At 42.7% G+C, this 21,049-nt stretch overlaps 1 protein-coding gene across 3 annotated transcripts in view; it reads right to left on the reverse strand.

Moving 5' to 3' along the window:
• Positions 1-16,930, reverse strand: part of STAC (SH3 and cysteine rich domain) — a 106,808-nt gene extending 89,878 nt beyond the window's left edge. For all 3 annotated transcript variants that reach the window (XM_070391735.1, XM_070391734.1, XM_070391736.1), the window contains exon 1: positions 16,716-16,930. In XM_070391735.1, the coding sequence (XP_070247836.1) occupies positions 16,716-16,826 (111 nt within the window). In that variant the 5' untranslated portion in view covers positions 16,827-16,930. The remainder of the gene's footprint in view (positions 1-16,715) is intronic.
• Positions 16,931-21,049: the final 4,119 nt, after the last annotated feature.

The following is a 21,049-nucleotide window of genomic DNA, read 5'->3' on the forward strand; positions in this document are numbered from 1 at the left end:
GCTTGGCTGTTTGAAGACTGGAATACACTGAGAGAGGAGGAAGCAAAGGATTAAGATAGTTACGATGCAGAGCCTAGATCCTGTAGGACCTCAGAGGCCTTGGTAAGGATTTTGGATTCATTCTCCGTGTGATGTAAAGTCATTGTCTGACTTTGAGTGAGCTGTATATTAATAAAGGATGGCACTGGCTTATGTGTGGAGAAAGGGCCACCATTCTATAGGCAGATGGGGGCTTGAGCAGGGCCATGGCAATGCAAATGGTAAAAAATAGTGTGTTTTGGACATATTTTGAAGTACAGTCAACAAGATTTCGTAGTGGGTTGGATGTAGGGTGTGATAATTGAGTAACCAAGGATGAGTCCAAGGCTTTTGGTCTGAGCAGTTGCCACTGGAGAAGCGGCCACTCACTGAGACGATGGACGGTGGGAAGAAGCGTGTTTGATGAAAGAGGGGACAAATATCAGTCAATTGTTTTCGATGGGTAAATCTTGTGATGACTTTAGGTATCCATGTGAAGATGTGGTGTAAAGACACTTTAAATCCTCTAGATTTACAGTCCTAAATACCACACCAAACTGTTTTTATAAGCCAGAGGCCAGATGTCAAGGCACCAGAGTGAACCGTATGAATTATGAGATACGTTTGAAGATGAAGACAAAGATCAATCAGGAATTACAAACAGCCTGAGTGTCTAGCTTTTCAATCTCAGTTTGCTGCTAAACCCATCACGATGTTACCAAGAAGATGGGTATGCTTATTTGTTTGGTTAATTATCTCAGCCTGAGATATGTACCAATTCTATTTTAATGCAGATAATAGAACTGCTCCCCTTGAAGAGTTTCTCCAAAACAAACAAAAATATATAAACATGGTTGTTATACAGCATGGTAATGTAACCAGTCACAAAGGGCTCTGGGGAACTGATTGCCCAAGTGGTCACGCTGCCTGGGTTTGAATCCTGGTTTTGATCCCTAGTAGCTCTATTAACCTCTTCATGAATGGAAAACAGGCTGCAGAGATCATTCAATCAGACAATCTCCATAAAGCACTTAACACAGAGTCTGGGACATAGTTGCAACCCAAGAAATATTAGCTGTTATTTCTTAAATTCACAGAAGCATGCGATACAGACACACAACCCACTGACCCCATATCTTTACAGCCAGGCACTGATAAACACACAGTAGTAAATCTACATCTGTGGTACGTGCACACATATGCTCTAGAAACATGCCTTAAATTTTCTCATTCCCTCACTGCCTGTCTTGTCTGCCTTTGACTTGATGACATTTTCTTGTCATGCTTTTCAAGAATGGAAAGATTATTTTTCTTTTTCTTCCAAGAGCTGGCTGTTACTACAGATGCCTGCCATGGCTCATGGCTGGCTGTCCTCCTGAATGAATGACAAATACTCTCAGTAAATAATTCTTCTCTAGAAATAGACCACCACGATGATCTTTAGCTTTAATTCTCAGTTCCACACACCTTGGGAAGAAAAATTCCATTCTTCTTAGAGATTTACTGCTAATCTATCCCAAGCAATGTGACTTGGTGAAAATGAACAAATATCCTCTCCCATTTTGCAAAAAGCCCTAGTTTTGCCTCATCTGTTTATTGGATTTATATAAAGTAGAAATGTGGCAGATTTCTTCTATCAGTTGAATATTCATCTGTTTGGCTTTGGGGAGCCTTTAACCTGGAGTACTCTATCTGGATAATTTAATGCATGACTTGCTTGCTCTGTCTTCCTCCAGATGCACATGAATGAATTGAGTGGGTACAGGATACCTTCAAAGTCAAAGTCACTGTGTAGAGGAGCTAGATTACTCTTAGCACTATACTAGTAAGCCAACTAAACTTTTGATGGACACACCCCGCAAGAGTTCACTTGGCTTTCTGGGGCAAGGCCTACTCAGTTCACATCATCTATACTGCTGCAATGCATATTTTTGGCAATACAGTGGGGCCTTGACTTACGAGTGTCCCGACTAACGAGTTTTTTGAGGTACCAGCTGTCTCTCAGCCGATTTTTTGCTTTGAGTTGACAGAGTAATTTGAGTTAACGAGCTCGGTCTCAGAACGAATTAAACTCGTAAGTCAAGGCCCCACTGTAAATAAAAAAAATACAACAACACTTGAACACTGTATATTGGAAAAATGAACACTGTTGGCACAATGGAGCCTAAGCATGAATTCTATTTATCTCTTTACAATCTTAATATCCATAAACCAATTAAATTTGGAGTTGGGCCACCCTGCTCCTCTGATTTGGATTGGAAAGAGGCAATCAATCAAGATTTTAAGAGGAGCCTCTGAGATCTTGCTCTAAAGCCTATGTTGCCAGTTTGGCTCAAACAAAGTAATAAAAAAAGAGATCTTAATACCAAATCATTAACAGCTCCTCTAAAGCTGTCTTGGCACACTTACTCTGGATCTTCCACTGGGGAACCCAAAATCTGGAAGGCTACTGGAAATATGTCAAATCTATATTTATATCCTAGACATCACTCAGTAAAATCAGGGGCAATGGATTTTGCAAATTTCATGCTGGTGACTTTGATATCATTCCCTGGACAGAGGTAGCTCCTCTCTACATTACTGCTGTTTTTATCTTTGTAGTAGTCATCATCATTATCATTATTATTATTTCCAACCGTAGTATGTGAAGAAAGGAAGAAAGGAAACTATAATATTTTGCACTGATACACACACACACACACACACACACACACACACACACATACACACAATCATTTAGGTACCTACAATGGCAAGTATTAAAACACCCACAGTCAACCTGGCTTAAGCAATCAGGATATTACCTCAGATAACACGAGGTGTAATGTAGGCAGACACTGGAGATGGATAAGTCAGTAGCAGAATGACATCATGAAGGACTCAAGTTCTTTTCATCAATTTACTTTGCCTTCCTCATTCCAGCCTTGAAGCTGGCTTCCTTCATGCTCTGAAAAGGCTACCTGTTTGCAAATATTCAGTGATGGCACCTTCCCTTAATCTGTTCTCATCAGCGTGGAGACCCTTTCCCAGACTTCTCATCAGAATTTCCTTCTCTCATTGGCCAAAATTGTAACACACATTCTTCCTCAACCAATCACTGGTGAGGTAAATGGAACCACCATGAGGATTTACCTCTTTGGTACTGACGTTGAGAACAATGTTTCCTAAAGAACATGGCTATATAGAGAAGGGTGGAAACCCCAGAGCAGTGTTGGCATTTTATAAGACCGAAGAAAGGAGTACATGGCTCTGGGATTGGCAACCAACAGAGTCTCCTAAATATACAGAGACCCTGGTGGAGAATGACTGGAATAGTGGTAGGGGAAGGAGGAGGAGTTGGAGGAGGTGAAAGGGGAGGTGAAGTGAAAGAAGATAAGAAGGACTTAGGGAGCAAGAGTATGTAATTCCCTCCCCTGCAGTGTGGGCGGGGCCTATGAATATGATGGGATAGTCACTCCCTTTGTTAGGTCCTATAACATGAGAAAGGTGCGGGAAGATCACTCTGGTGATTACTATGTTATATTAAACGCCATCCTAGCAGAGTGGAGTGAGAGCATCCTGTTGGCCTTTAAGAAATATGTTCTCATGTCATGAGAGGAGGGTGGCCATGTGGCAAGGACCTGAGGTGGCCTCTAGTTACTGAGAGCATTCCTGGCCTGCAGTTAGCAAGAGAATAGCTGCAAAGAACTGAATTTTTCCAACAGCCTGTGACCTTGGAAGAGGACCCCAAGCCTCAGATGCGATAGCAGGGCTGGCTGACACCTCAATTTCATTCTGGTAATTGTCTAGCCAAATGGGCCCTCTGGCTTGTTCCTAGATTTTCAACTCACAGAAACTGTGAGATAATAAGTATGTGTAGTTCTAAGGTGGTAAATTTGTGGCATTTTGTTATGCAGCAATAGAAACTAATACACTGACTGTAGACTATTGGATGAGTGAGAAATATACGTATTCTTTGTGTCAAACCAGTAAGCTTTGGCGGTTCATGCAGCTAGTGTTACCTTAACTAAATACAGTGGCATTAATAAGGATGCTCATAGAAAGGCAGTAAATGCCCCATCAATTGTGCAGGGACTGTCTCCACTGGAAATCTTGTCCTAGAGATGGTCTGCTGAGGCTGGCCCACAGCACTGCTGTACCTGATGATGAAATGGAATTCCGAATAGCAATGACATATTAGTTGTCACCTCCAAATTACAGCACTTTTCATTTATGGGATCTGGCTTGCTCCAATTAATTAGAATCTGGGCCAGATACATAAAGCATGATACCTCTGAGAACCATCAGGACTGTCTGTCACATTTATGCAGTAGAAAAGGCATTGTATTTCTGGCAGGATCTAAGGGGTTTTTATTTTTATTTTTTTAGTGTATGTGTGTGTTTTTAAATAAAGCAAGCATACTAATATCTATTCTACTCAAATAGCGGACTAGGATTCCAGCCTTTTTCAGCCTTAAAATGTCATATAACTTTTAGAATAGATTCCCTGGCTTTCATGTAAGTGAACATATAGTTAATACCAGATACTGTGATGGTAATCCATATATACTTTCTCATTTAATGCTTACTATACCCTGAGAAGAAAGTATGAATGAAAAAGGGGCTATGTACAAGTTTAGTGACCCTTCCTCCCTCTCTCCCTCTTTCCTAATATATTTTCATAGATGGTACTAGAATATTATGAAGCTTAAACTGACAGGTGGCATTTTAAATCCCACTATTGGAAATGAGGTCAAAGCTTATGCCCTCTCCATGGGCCTCTGTCTGTCTCCCGGCTGCTGTCCAGAGCCCAGGAACCAGGTACAGGAGTCGTGAGGGCTAGATTCAGGCTCTCGGCGCAGCTGCCCGACCAGGCTGTGGACAAACTTACGAATGAAGTTTCAATGAAGAACCAGAAGGGGTCCTGCCATGAAGCTAGATGGCTTGGCATTTTGCTCTTGGATCCTGACAGACAAGTTCAACATACCTCCCATCTTCAACCCCATGATTTATTATAAATCAGAGGATCAGTTTTTTTGACTTCCTGCTATCTGCAAAGGTCACCTTATGGGTAGTCTATGATAGGAACATTGCCAAAATAATTCTAATCACAAGAACAAACAAAGAGATCATAGATGAAACAATGTAAATTGCTTTCTGAGACAAATTCATAAAACCCTTAACGTTCTAGAGCACTGGGATCGTCAGAACCAGATGGATGCTATTCCTTCTGGAAGAAAGACCACTCACAATGATCAAGAAGCAGCACGTTTGAGGGGCTGCAGTGGGCTGAGGTGTGGTTCGACATGAAGCCTCTGGGCTTTTACTCGTGTTCTTTCTTCTATTCATCAGAAGAACCATAAATTGCATGTTCAATCCTCACCGGGGAGTATGTTTTTATTGATTTTTAGAGAGAGAGGAAGATCGATGTGAGAAACATCAATCGGTTGCCTCCCATATGCACCCCTACCGGGGATCGAACCCACAACTTATTGGTATATGGGATGATGCTCCCACCAACTGAACCACCCAGCGAGGGCAACTGCACGCTTTAATTTTGTAAGGTGGATTTTTTTCCCCTTTTGCCACCCCCCCCGTTTTTTTTTTTTTTTGCTTTGTGCAACTTATTCATGAGATACTTATTTTGATCATTTCACTTACAGGTTATCTACCTGAGTAGAAGAGATAAAGTCCAATATAGCAGTTAGAGAAAAATTCACTCCATAGAAACTGATAATAATGGAACCTCATACCTAGGAATTTATCTTTTAGAATGTTATTTGGAAGGGCGTGTCCACTGGGGATGATCACTAGCAAACTGATCAACATATTAAGCATCCGGTAAAAATGTATTAATGAAACAAATAAAACCAGCAACTTCAGCTTAATCACATTGCCTTTTGAATAAGAATGGAAGAATATCAAACCTATCAGGGCAACTCAGCAACTGACTTCTAGAAAATGCAGCCAAGAACTAGGAAATGTAAGCAAAAATTCTGAGAAATCACTACCAGATGAATCATTAAGTAAAAGTTAAAAAACAATAACATAATACCCCCCCACACCCCCAAAATCCTCTATTTAATTGCCCGATATTAGGTTCAATTTCTATTTTGCTTTAAGGAACACGAAATTCCAACTAGTTGGATGATTTATTTTCCAATACAAAAGCAAATCACAAGGAGCAAATTCGAAGCCTCAAAGAATCCTGCAGAGAGAGATGGCCTTTGTGTAGGGAGAGTTAGAAAAATGTTGGAATCACACAGCAGTATGGAGTCATTAGCACAAGGGAAAAAACGACAACATGCTAAAGTTCAATAACTGGTGTTTAAAAGGGCGCTTCTGAGTAATCAGGAAAAGGAAATTACAAAAACAATATAATTGCTTTGAAATTTACAAAGCATTTGCAGTTCTGTTGTATAGGAATGAAATTCCATGCGACATATTCCGCCTTTCACAGTAGGGAAATAGAAACCAGATTATAGAACAATTTGCAAGCAGAATTCCCAACAGGGAAATGCTTGGAACATAAAATGACATGTTCTCTCTTATCAGGAAGTCTTGCCTCTCCAGGATGCCTCCTCTCTTGAGCACCCTTGCCTGATGAGGTTTCCCAGGACTTCTTTGCGATGGAGAGAACTCATTTCCCCCAAAATATGGAACTCCAAGAAAATGTTTCAGGAGGAAGAGTAGCAGCTAACTTTGCAAAGTAGTAATAATGTGTTATCAGAAAATTATTTTAGCAATTTCCAATCATGAATCTCATTTAAAAGACTCATTGCATTTGTGCCATGTGATTTTTGTCATTTTTCCAAGGAACTTCTCAAATTTCTTAATGAAACTTGGTAGGAAAATATTGTTCCACGAACAGAGATCCAATTTGCAATTGACTTTTCATATGTACACCCAAGTCATATATACCCCACTTAATGAAACTTTGGTTCAATATCTGCTGAAAAGATATAGTTAAAGAAACCAGTTCTAAAAACCTCATTAAGCTTATTAAACTCCAGGGTGAGCATTTCCATTGTACTTTTAGAAAAAAGATTAATCCAGGGAGGAGAAAACAGACCTCTGCCAAAATGATGATCAGCGAAGTTTTTCTATTATAAGAAATAACAAGAGGCCCAGTGCACGAAATTCATGCACTCATGGGGTGGGGGGGGGGGGGTGTCCCTCAGCCCGGATTGTGACTGGGTGCAGGCCAGGCCGAGGGACCCCACTGGTGCACAATTGGGGCTGGGGAGGGACATGGGAGGTTGGCCAGCTGGGGAAGGGTCACAGGAGGGCTCCAGGGCATATCCGGTCAGTCTCCCTCAGTCCTGATCAGCCAGACCTCAGCAGCATGCTTACCTATCAGTCGGAGCGTCTGCCCCCTGGTGGTCAGTGCACATCATAGCAAGCGGGTAAGTGGCCTTAGCATATCATTAGCATATTACTCTTTGATTGGCTGAATGGCCAACTGGATGACCTGATACTTAGCATATTAGGCTTTTATTATATAGGATAACTATTATTTACCAGCAAGACCCCCTGACTGAAGGAAATTATTCCAATCCAAGGCCTTGCTTGTTGACCCACACCTGGTTTTACATTTTGTGGAGAGATGACTTATGCCAATGGAACCCCAAAAATCAAAGTCTTTTCTTGGACAAGTCTGGTCTTTGTTGCCATCTTCTTGCCACATGAGGAGATTACTGTGTAGATTACTGTGATTCACGACCAATCCTTCCAACTAAGGGTTGTCTGACAACCTATGGACCAAACAACATTGCAGAGAAGAACTTCAGTAAAACATGGTGTTCACAGTCTGAATTCTTGATGACTTTGTTTCTACCTCATTCCATCCTGCTCCTTATTTTCTTTACTGCTAATATCGGCTCTTAAATGCTCTCTTGACTTCCTTACCTCACCCTTTGAGATTTTCCTGTCTCCATGATTTTCTCATCTTGCTAGTCAATTATTCTGGTCACTGACTTTATCTGTAGTCTCCGGCCAGATAAGGGCCCTCTTGGTTGAACCCAGTGTTCACCCCCAATCAATCTCTGTGAAGTGACTCTCTGAAGAGGAACTGGGCAATTTTACTTGTCTTTGAAAGTTCTTTCCTGTGTGCTCTTTTCTCTTCCTTCCCATTTTCTCTCTGTCATTTTCTTAAAACTGAATTGCTCACCTCCCTGGCTCTAGGTTCTCTCTATGACAATCCATCCTTTGCTTCAATATTACAACATTAATGGTTCCTCTTATCCTCACCCTTCAAAGTGCAAATGTGAGCACTGCTGTTTAACTCTCCTGACTCCCAATCCAGATCTAAGGAACTCATGTTATATAAACAGAGAACTACAAACAAGGGTGTTCGCAGGATAGGAGCACCTAGCAATCCTGCCAGAGAGAGTGATGAGGAGACGAGGTTGAAGGGAGGTCTCTGGCTGTCCTACAATAACTCATCCAGAGAGGTTAGAAAGATTTAAATGAAATGGATAATTTTATAGCAAGATAGAAGCTAACCAACCTGACTTGAGCAAACTTTAAAAAAAAATATAATAAAAAAGTGAAAAGTTTTCCAATCTTTTTCAAAAAATGGGTGCTAGGTTTATGTACTATTGACAGTTTTTCCCCACCGCAAACATACAAAGAGGAGATGGGTTCTATAAACTGTTCCACAGAAAAAACAAAAACATCCATGGAATCTTCACAAATCATTTTTAAAACTTGGCATATTCATAAAAATAAAATCTGACCAAGGACACAAAGTTACAGTCAGAGAACAATCTCCCTTATGTATATAGATGTAAAAATAATAAAGCATTGGCCATCAAAACCCAGCAGTTTATTAAAAGAAAATCCCCATGGCCAAGTAGGACCTTTTCCAGGAATGTAAGAAGAGTTTAATATTAGGCTATCTATTAATATAATCCATCACATAAAGAGGCCAAAGGCTCCCCAAATCACATGATTACCTTGATACTTGCCAAGAAGTCATTTGAAACAATTCCACTTCCATTCCTGATGGAAATTCTTAGTAAGCTAAGGAACATTACCCTTCTTGCACACAAGAAAGACAGTCTTAATTTAATTGCCTCATGAATGGGAAGTTGGGACTTGGTGTAGAAGGGGGGGCTTAAGGAATGATTTAGTTGGAAATGAGTTTGTCTTGAAGTTAAATTTGCAAAGCCCCACCTTATATTTCTCAGGCTGTATGTCTACATTTGCAGTGGTTTCCAGAGTGGCTTGAAATATAATAGAGCTGAGACCACTCCTTAGCACTAAAAATGCACAATGTACACTTATAGACAGTGTACACTTACTGCAAAACATCGGTCCTATCCTACTCCCCCCAAAAATGGAGAGAATGAGAAAAGCAAAATTATTATTGGGGATATTATGACAATCTCCTATAATAGCTAGCATTTACTTACTCTGTACCAGGTGCTATGGTAAGCACTTAGCACACACTAATTAACTTAACCCAAGTGACAGCGCTTCAGAGGGCATTCTTATGCTCACTTTGCAGAAAGAACAGTGACGCTCAGGAGAGTCAAGGACAGAGAAGCGTGTTAAATGGCATCCCAAAGTGGCGCAATGGGATTTCAAGATGGCTGTGTCTGATTCCAGAGCCCATGCTCTGAGCCAGTAAGCAACACTGTATTTCTTGACTAATGAATAAGAAATATAATCTAAAGTATCTTAGATTATAAGGTTAATATAAAGCAAATTTCCTATGTCAGCTATAACCAGTTAAGAAAATATAACAGATGGTTCTTAAGAGTAACCCAGAGTATACATACCCAGGCAAGAGCTAACAGAGAAGTAGGCAGGAATTATTTGAAGAACATTACCAAGCATATGTGAATGGCATAAAAGACATTTTAGTCATGAAAGATACATACTATGTTCTTGGATGAGAAATCTCATTATTTGTAAAGATTTCACTAAAATTATCTTAAAAGTATAATGCAATTACTTTCAAAATATAATTTTTATAACTTGAAGGAAAAACAAAAAGGCAAGTACAGCTAAATAAATAATAAAACTCCTAGGAGGGTACTTAGATTATCAATTGTCAGTCTATTATAAAGCTACAATAATTAGCCCTGGCCGGTTTGGCTCAATGGGTAGAGCATTGGCTCATAGACTGAAGGTTCACAGGTTCGATTCTGGTCAAAGGTACGTACTTTGGTTGTAGGCTAGATCCTCGGCCTGTGTGGGCTGGTGTGTACGGGTGCCAACAAATCAATGTGTCTCTCTCACACCCATGTTTCTCTCTCTCTCTGTCTCTCCCCCTCCCTTCTACTCTCTCTGAAAATTAATAGAGAAAATATCCTTAGGTGAGCATTAACAGCAACAACAAAAAGCTATAATAATTAAAACATTTAAATAGTAATGCAAAAGTACAGTATAGTAATAAATGCAAAATCATTAGAATGTAACAGATGACTCTAAAAGAGAACCCAATACATATTGTCATTTATTACATAAGAAATGTAACATTTCAAAAAAAGAGAATACATTATTCAACAAATGGTTATAGAAATACTTATTAATCATTTGGGGGAAAATTGTATTTCTTCTGTACCCCATATCAACATAAATTCCAGATGGAGTAAAGTGATAAAAGTAAAAAAAAGTATATGTTAAGGATCTAGAAAAACATATGGGTTAATATTTAATCTGCTCCCAGGGTGGGGGAGACTTTTCTAAATATAAATGGAAAGAAGAAACCATAGATGAATTTGTGACATTTAACAACATAAAAAAAGAAATCTTCTATGTTGAAAATGTAATAAAATTGAAAACAAATTATAAGTTGGAAAAATGTTAGCAACATATATGGAAGATTGTGGTTTTAATATTTATAAAGAATTCTAAAAAATCAATAGGAAACGGATGAATACTTTATTAAAATGTACAAGGACATGAATAAAGAATTCACAAAAGAAAAAAGACAAATAATATTTGAAAAATATGTAAAACAATCCTCTCTAGTGAATAAATGCAATTCAAACAATAAGAAAATTAAATGATCTTTGTCCTTCAAATTTACTGACTCAGCAAGAAAACAAACAACCCAATTTAAAAATGGGCGAAGGCCTTGAGTGGATATTTCTCCAAAGAAGATACACAAATGGCCAATAAGCACATGCAAGGATGCTCAGCTTCACTAATATTAGGGAAATTCAAGTCAAAATCAAAATGAGATATCATTTCACACCCCTTAAGATCTAAAAAATAGAAAAAAATAAGTGTTGGAGAAGATGTGGTGAAATTGGAACCCTTTGCAATGCTGGTAGGAATCTAAAATGGGGCTGCCATTGTGACAAACAGTATGATGATTCCTCAAAAAGTTAAATAGAATTACCATGTAATCCAGCCATCCCACTTCCTGCTATATATTCAAGCAGAGACTTGAACAGATATTTGTGCACCCAAATTCATAGCAGCATTATTCACATAGCCAAAAGGAGGAAGCAACCCAGTGTCTGTTAACAGATGAGTGGATAAACAAAAGTGGATAAACCATTGTGGTACAGACACACAATTGAATATTATTCGGCCTTAAGAAAGAAGGAAATTCTGACACAAAGCACAACATAGATGGACCTTGAAGATTTATGTTAAGTGAAATAAGCCAGTCACAAAGGAACAAATATTACATGATTTCTCTCACATGAAGAATCTAGAGTGGTCAAATTTATAGAGACAGACAATAGAACAGTGGTGGCCAGGGGCTTGAGTGAGAGGATGGAGAATTAATATTTAATGGGTACAGAGTTTCAGTTTGGCAAGAAGTTCTGGAGACAGATGGTGGTGACGATTGCACACAATGTGACTATATTTCATGCCACAGAACAGTCCACTGAAGGAATGGTTAAAATGGTATGCTTTATGTTATGTATATTTTACCATGAATAGAAATAAATGTAGGGGGTTGGAATTGGATGCCTACATGAATTGGAGATCAAAAAAGAGAAAGGAATGAACGAAAAACAAACTTCTCACCAACTCAGGTAGATGACAAAGAAATCTAAGCATAGCTAGAAAATGAATGAATAAATGAATGAATAAATAATTTCCCTGGGAATTCATAATCACAGACCTGGGGCTCAAATTTTGACCTGGGAAGCCCCCACGTGCAAAAGTAATGCAATTATGTTCTCAGTTAATGAGAGCCCAAATGCAAAAGTAATGAAATTCTGTTCTCAGCTAATGGCAGAAGAAAACACACTAGTGTGGAATATATTATTGGAAGAACTTCTAGTATAAACATGTCCTGCACTCCAAATGGATTTTTAGATTTATTGCAATGCCAATCAAAATCCTAGCAGGTGTTTTTGTGGAAATTGATTAGCTGATTCTAAAATGCACATAGAAATGCCAAAGGCCCAAAGAAACCAAAACCATTTTTGAAAAAGCAGGGCAAAGCTGGAGGACTTAATCTGCTGGATAACAAAACTTTTTCATAAAGCCTTTACATCAAGACAGGGCTGCCTTGGTACAAGGATAGACGAATAGACCAATGGGGCATTACAGAAACCTCCACATAAATGGGATATGCAGTCACTTGATTTATGGCAAAGTTGGTGGTGCAGTGCAATAATGAATCTTGACCCCTACCTAACACCATACCAAGAAACCAATTCTAAATGGATTAGAGAGCTATGTTGTTAGAATTCCGTCAATAACTTGGTAGGAGAAAAGACATTCATTGAAATAAGGGATGCTGAAATGTGAATTTTTCCTTAGTGTTCCATGTTCTCTGTCAAGCACTTAGAAAATAAATTAGGTTGTGGTTTTTCTGGAATAGTTAGTGGAAAGATAGATGGGAGAGGTTCATGGCTTTCAAACTCTTTCACCTCAACTAATTTGATGAAAAAGAAAGCCATATGAACTACATTGCCACTTGTGCTTACAGGAATTCGCTCTGAAGAAACTGCATCGGGGTATCCAAAGTTCAAGACAGGGTTTTTAGACACGGGTATTGCCAGGAACTAGCTGTGTGATCTTAGGTAAATCACCATCTCCCTCTGGGCCTGGATTTACTCAAGAGACAAAATAAAGGGGGATATTTAAATAAACTTTGAAGGTATAGACATTTTACTGATCTGGTATAAGCTAACAGTCCGTTCCCTGGATGATGCACATGTCCATTACTTGCACAATTTTGAATGTTCTGGTTGTTTATGGATTTTCAAAAGATCATTCATGAACCTCCAAAGAATATATTGACCCTTGAACACCTGGAACATGTGATAATGGGTTTATAAAAGGAGACATTGTCTTTTAGAGATGTGACCTGAAATAGTTATAGATGAAATAAGTTGATGTCTGGAATTTGCTTAGCATTATCCAGTGTGTGTGTGTGTGTGTGTGTGTGTGTGTGTGTGTGTGTGAAGGGTTAATAGACGAAACAAGATGATAAATTGATAATTGATGAAGCCAGGTGATTAGGTACATGATGTTTCTTCATACTGTTTTCTCTACTTTTGTGTATGTTGAAATTCTCCACCGTAAAATAAATGTACATAATAAAATTATCCATCATTTAAAAATTACCTGGAATAGATGATCTTTAGTGTTTCCAATTCTGATATCCTATGATTTAGCAGCGCAAAGCATCTGCCAAGAAATGTGCTTCTGGAAACATTTTATGTGCTCAGGGCATTGAATCATCATCATTCCTCTTCTATTGAACCCTCTGGACTAAAGGGTTTGTCGTGGGCCTCATTTTCCAGATGATTCTGTGATATTCCATTTAATTACTTCCACAAATATACTTTCAGGGAAAGGGCAGCAAAACCAAAATCTAGAACCTGGACAAGAATTGGTTTGTAATCATTTCATGTGATACTGTGGCTCAATTCATTTTCAAATATTTCTTAAGAAGGCCAAAATAACTGCTGCAAATGACTTTTAGTGGCATGTAAAATACTGGGTTAGGATGTTGGATGAAATGGGAGATGTGTGTGGTTGAGAACTCACACTTCTGACCAGTGCCACCTGAGTCCCTGTCCTTGCTGTGTCACTCAACTACGAGTTCTTGAGGGAAAGTCATCTTTCTGAGCCTCCACTTGCCTATCCATAAAATGGAAATAGCAGTGCAATTGCCTTCAGAGGGTAATCCTGAACAGTCAGGTTGTGTCCGACATGTAGCAAGCATTGAGTAGATGTGCACCCTGTTCTCTCAATTGGGCAAATATAAAAGAGATGAAAAAGGACATACGATATAGGTCAAACATTATCAGTAGCTGCCTGTGGATTTTGGCCAATAGGCGACCTTATTCTTTTCTTTATTTTTGCTTGGACTTTGCAAATTTCTACAAAAAGTGTTTGTTACTGTTATCATCAGAGAGAAAGGTTTCCTTAAAAAGTTATTTTAAAAATGTTTCTTGAGAAAGGTGAATGCCCAGGCTTGTCCCACTTGGTGCTCAGACAAACAAAGCACTTCAGAGGAGTAAGATGGAGTGATTGCTCCTGCCGTGCTCACATTTTCCTCACCAGGCTCTCATCTGTCGGAAGATTCTTGCAAATGCCAGTGAGCCTTCAGATGTGGCGTGCCTGGTGGAGAATGAACGGAGGCTGCCTCTGCCCCCGTTTCTCGTCATCCTGCCTCCTCACCACACATTCCTCCACACCATGGGACCCTTAGAGAATATCACAAGGCTGTGCCAAGGAGAATTCATTCTGGTGCACTGTTTTGTATTCAATTTCCTGGGGTTCATGTCCCTCCCCCTAATGCATAGACCATCTCCACTGATTAAGAGCACCTAAGCCATGACAGCAAATTTAGGAATGTGTAAACAGACTTCAGGCGTGTTTGAGAAACACTGACGTGTACAAATCCGAAACCATAAGCCAGATAAATTGGTGGTTAATTATGGCTATTACATAGGTAGTTTTTGTGTTGCCAAAGAATTTACATTAGGATATCTATAAATAGCAAGCCCATGTGGTGTGCTTGAACCCGGCTGCTGTGTATCTAAATGCTAAGCACTTTCCAGAACTCACCTACTGCAGAGCAACAGGCCCGATTCAAAAAGTTTAATGCCGTCCTGGCCGGGTGGCTAAGTTGGCTGGATCATGATCCCGTGCACCAAAAGGTTGTGGACTTGATTCCCAGTCAGGGCACATACCTACCTAAGGTGTGGGTTCGATCCCCAGTTGGGGTGCCTACAGGAAGCAACGGATTGATGTTTCTCTCTCCCATTGATGTTTCTCTCCTTTCCTGTCTCTAAAATTCAATAAATGCCAGCTTCACTCTTGAGTATAGCTACATTCATTTTCAGGATTCTAGATCACCTTTGAAATGGCCACTAACCCATATCACTTGGGTGACTGATGGTCAAGGACGGACAATGAGACACCCAGACACTTCTGGGTGGAGAAGAGTGGTACGTGTGTGAGGGTTGTGAGGCTGCTCTGGAGGGGATCATCTGGGGCCGGAAGGATGCCATCTCCTTTTCTCAGGTGGGAGTATATCAGGGTGGCCTTCAGCTCATCTCACCTGTTCCTCACCATGACTCTGCAAAGTGAGGCTTTGCCCTTATTTCCAAGTGTTTTAGAAAAGTGGACACACATGCCCCAGGTCAGACATCTAGCAGAAAAGTCTACATAAAAACAAGAAGCATGCAGAGCTCTCTGTCTTGGATTACCTCCTAACTTCCGGGGGCTGGGATATGTACCGTGCCCAGCGACGCTTAAACTGAAAGCCACTTAGCTGTGATTTTGATCCTTCCATGTGTCAGTGGCTTCCAGGGGTGTGTGGGGAGGCAGAGAAGGGGGATTCCTTGGCCCCCTCAGACCTGCCCTCCAAACTGGCACCTCTCTTTCCTTCACTCTTACACAACGACCCCCCAATATGCTGGGGGAACTCACTGGGAGACCTGTATAAAGAGCCAGGAACCCTGCACTTCTAAAAAATCCATCCAACTACCAATTCCATCTTACAGTTTTCACTCCAAATGGCATCTCCCCTGCCGGCGGCAGCATTTCCCTGGATCCTCTTCCAAGATTGCCAAACAGATGCCTGGCACCCACCAGAGTTTCAGAGCAGCAGTGACAGGAGAGGTGCCGCGGGTCGGTTCTGTGTACGTGTTCGCGTAACTCAGAGAAGCAAATGAAAGTTCCGCGAGTGTTAACTTCCACCAGAGGAGCATCCCCGTTCCCGCCACCACAGCCTTTCCCACCGCCCAGTGTCCCTGAAACCCGCGGCATCCGAAGTGCGGGCTGAGCTCTGGTAAGCGGAGGGTCTCGGAGACCCTCGGATTCAGACAACCCTTTGCTGGCCCGCAAACGCCCTCCTGGCTTTTCTGGAGGAATAGCCCTGGGCTGTCCGTCCCCTCCGCCCCCAGAAGCCGCCTAATACCCACAGGCGTTTGAGGCACAAACAGGCAAAGAACAATTAAGCCATCAGCACCCAAGAGCGCGTTCTCTGACCTCGGGGTCCAGGTGAATTGCGTGAGCTCGCGGGGCAGAAGCCCAGCGAAGCCCGCGGGGTGTGAGGGCGAGGAGGCTGGGTCCACAGGAACCTGGTCCAGCACCTGAGCGGCGAGTCCAGCCGGACACTCAGGTCTCAAGGGAGAAACCAGCCCTTGAAACCTGGTGGACTTAGGGGGCCCGTCTCAGCCCACCCCCCGCGCCAGCGCCAGTTCAGAGGAAACCAAGGTGGACAGATAGGGGCACAAAAGGAGAGTTTGCTTCTCTTGGGGCAATGCGCTTGGTACCTTGGATTCCTGGCTGCCGGTGGATGCCGGAGAGGGCGGCTGCTCGGCGCTCGCTGCCTCCTCGGGCAGCCTGTCCACGCCGTCCTGGCGAGCGCAGCTCGGGGGGATCATCGCGGCGGCGCGGGCACGGTGCGGGGCTCCCGGAGGAACAGCGGGGCTCGCCTTCCTCCGGTGCGCCCTCCCCGCCGCTCAGCTCGGGGTTCCAGGGACTCCCATCCTCGCCGAGGCTCCGATGCGCCCTCCACCGGCCTCACCCCCGCCCTGCCCACGTCCCCCGCGCTCCCGTGGGGAGAGGAGAGCGCGCCCCGCCCCGCCCCGCCCCGCCCCGCCGAGCCCACAGCCACCTCGCTGGCGACCCAAGGGTGGCGACTGCCCCCCGGCAGCGGGTGAGCGGGCTCCGATTCAGGCTCGATCACCCCGATCGCCCCGGAGAAGCGGGAGGCGGGGAGACGGCTCCGGGCGGGGCTGCGGGGCCAGGGCCGGGAGCAAGGGCAGGCAGGGGCGCGCGGGTGAGAGCCAATGCTGGGGGCTGGGCGCGCGCCCGCCGGGTCGGGGTGATTCTTTCTCGGCGGGTCGGGGAAATTCAGACCAAACCCGGGAATGCATAGAAAACCCGAGAGTGACTCAGCCAGGAGGAACCACCTGCAACAACTCCCTCATTCTTCACGCTGAGAAGCAGCCACTCAAAGGAAGGCAGTGACTTAGCCAAGTTATTTATAGGGTTCGGTGACGGAGATCAGGGACCAAAGCTGGGGTTTCCTGGCTTGAGAGCACCAGGCTTCCCGCCATTCAGCGTGGGACTAAAGCAGAGAGAGAATGAAATGCGCCCGTGTCCTCACTGGGTTGTGCTTTCTGGAGCTAAAGCCCCTTAGGCTCTTCATCTCACTGGATGCCCAGAGCCACACTCTTGGGCTAGGGTGGGTACTACTACTTCCATTTTATAAATGAGACGACTGAGGTTTTAGGGAGGCTAGGGACTTTGCTTTAAGTCACTGGACGATAAATAGTGGGGCTAGAATTAGAACCCATTTTGGCTTCAAAATCCATGCTCTTTGGACTGTGGAACTTCCAATCTCGGCCAGATCTTCATCGTTGTAGAGCAACTGGGTGTTACCCTATAGAAATGAGTTCAGGGCCCTTCACAGATAGGCAGGCCATTCTGCCTGAACAGACTTTATGGAAAAATAGACTTGGCCCCATTGGATACAGCGGCAGAAGGATCCAGGATTTTTTTTAAAAAAATATTTTTTTATTGATTTTACAGAGAGGAAGGGAGAGAGACAGAGTTAAAACATCAATCAACTGCCTCCTGCAGGACCCCTACTGGGGATGTAGTCCACAACCAAGGTACATACCCTGGGTCTGGAATTGAATGTGGGACCCCTCAGTCTGCAGGGCGGTGCTCTATCCACTGAGCCTAACCAGTGAGAGTGGATCCAGTATTTTTTGAAGATACAATATCTACATAGGGAAAGGAAATACATCTAGATTTTTAAAACACTTAAACATATGCAAAAGTCCGTCCTTAATTTCCTAATAGAAAATAGTAAACTTAAGTTTAGATTTGCTCTATTAGCTGTGAATGTGTGCAAGGCCAGCCTCATGCTTGCAGCCTGTGACGTGACCCAGACTCCTGCACTTGGTTCAGTGCTCTTCTGTTGCTTCCTGAAATTTTTAATAAGTTTTGAACAAGGGGCGCTGCATTTATATTTTGCCTTGGACCCTGTGAATTATGTATCTGGCTCTGCGTGTTCGCTTAAGCTCATGCCCTTTGGAAAGAACTTATTGCTTTTTCCATCCATTGAAAACTCCTGTTCTGAGTGACAGCCTCTCACTGGACATTTGGCACTCAGAGAGCTCTAGATACCACGGTATCCCATCGCCTCTCATTTGATCAGGCCAGGATGGCTAACCCAATAACCATGGCTTTATCCTCCTTAACACACAATTCCTGATTGTTCCATAGAGACAATTTCTGACAGCTAACGTCACAACAGCAGCAAACAGAGCACACAATGACAGAGCAGCAGTGTCAACACAACTTTCTCAAGCATCTCTTCTGTACCAGGCATTGTGCTAGAAACGAACAACAGAGAGAAAACATAGATTAAGTCTGTTCTCCTGGAACTTAGAGCCCAGTGAGAGAGACAGGAATTAATTAATGCACACATACACACACACACACACAGGCACACACACACTCACGCATTTCCCATGAACTGTGATAAGGAAAAGCATAGGACTTGAATGAATGTGTACAGATGTGAAGCCTGATCTAATGCGAGGAAGTGAAATCCCCAGGGTCTATGGGCAATTCCAGCCTTGATGGCTTACAACATGGGCTTACACCAAGGAATTTTTCAACCTTGGATTTTATTTTACTTTTGTAAGAACTGAAGAGCAGCTGTAAGATGGAAAGGGATTTATGTGAAAGAAACACATGAGCAAAGTCTTGATCAGTTCTGGAAACTACAGGTAATTCCAGTTTCCTAAGAGAGGTAGTTATTATTCACCAGACCAAGGATTTCTGTTACTAGTTAACACGTTACCTAGTTAAATTGTCTTATTCTTCAAAACACATCTCCAAACATTTGTTTTACTCTTGAAAAATCTCCTTCCTTGACCCCGTTAATCTGATTTAAAGTCCCAAACCATGTTCTCATGGCAACCTCTCCTAAGTAATCAATGATGAAGCTGCCTGTCCTCCCGCTGGGCTCTGAGCTGCACTAGGGCAGGGACCATGTCGTGTTCATCTTGTTTCCTCAGCCCCTGGCACAGTGTTTGTTAATGAGATGTGAAAGGAGATTGCCCTGGTAGCCCCCTGAGCCTTAACGTAGCCTCGGCATCAGTTACTCCCAGTGGCCTCCGTGCACTGAATGGAGAAAGACACTGGATGTTTCTACAAAGCAGTGAGATTTAAAATTACACAAAATCCTTGATAGTAAGGATTTTGTTTTGATTGGATTGAGAGGATCTTAAACGGAGAGTCATGGCTGTCTGTGAATGAGTGGTTCATTGGTTTGCATGAAAGTAAAGGGTCACAGCTCATCTCCGGAAATAGGCGTGGAAGCGGGCAGGGCGCTGCGTTGTCTGAGTCTGTGGGTGGAGGGCTGATGGCAGAAATGGATGGCACTCTATTTGAGTAGGATGCCTTGAGGCTTGGGTCTGCTGCACTGCTGCTTTGGGACTAGATGGCGATGCTGAATCTAAGTCCTGGAGGGATGAGTGTCCTCCCACGTTGTCATGAAAACCAACCCTGACCTGGTACTAAGGGGGCATTGATATACTGATAGTAGCGCCCAGAGGACAGACAGTGCAGAGGACTGATGTCCTTCATGTATTGGAGGTCAGTGGATGGGAGGCCAGCAAAGTGATTCCCAGGGGACACCTGATAAAACACACATATGAGCAGAAGTGTACTTTTTCATGGCCCCCTGTGAGATCCCCCTCAGGACTCCCACTTATACTGGGGGTGAGACCTCACAGAAGACTGGAGGTCCTGCATCAGCAGCTGGAGTGATGTTTTAGCGATGATGGTCGAGCTTACTTCTACCATAGGCTGGTGAAGCTTGGGGAAATTCAAGTTGCAAAGAATTATCCTAAGTCTCCAGTTTGTATCAGGACCCTGTGATTTTTGTAGCTTCCTTTCATGGTCCATTTATTTCACTTTGGTTGCTGGTTAAATATCAAGTATGAGGCGTGCAGAAATTTATCTTCACAAACTTGAACTGGAAACTCCCACTCCTGGTTCATTTACACATTCATTCATTTGTAAAAAGGGCAAAGCCTTCCTCCTGGTCACATACACCTGCGTTCGCAGTAACGCTGCTCAACAGAACAGTGCATAATGCTTTCGACCTTCTCTCATTGCTTTGCTCCAAATCCAGATAAAAGTTGCTCATCACTTTTGGTTCTTTGTTTTAGTAATTAGCATTGAACTTTACATACCCTCTCCTAGGAGTTCAGGGTAATAGTTTAAGAGGCACAAGATCCAGCCCGCCCTGGCCTTTTTGCCCCTCAGAAATGCTAGGTCTGTTCGCTCTCTCAGCTTTGATGTGTGTGGCCATTCCCTGCATCTGAGAATCCCACCGTGATTCCCATGGCCAGCTCGTGGTGTTGGGCCTCAGTGCCTACCATCTGAAAACATCCTGTTTTTCTTTTCTTCTTTGGTGTCTTTTATTCCCAAACATCAACTTGGCAAGGCACCATGCTATCAGACCCATTTTGTAGATGAAGTCATCGGAAATCTGAGAAGCTGTATGACTTCCCTAATGGGATATGGTAAGTGCAGAGTAGAGAGTACAGTCCCTACGTTCAGAATCTAAACCTCAGGC

This window comes from Myotis yumanensis, unplaced genomic scaffold (assembly GCF_028538775.1).
Source record: "Myotis yumanensis isolate MYYU_CA2020_CCGP unplaced genomic scaffold, mMyoYum1.0.hap1 SCAF_14, whole genome shotgun sequence".
NCBI lineage: Eukaryota > Metazoa > Chordata > Mammalia > Chiroptera > Vespertilionidae > Myotis > Myotis yumanensis.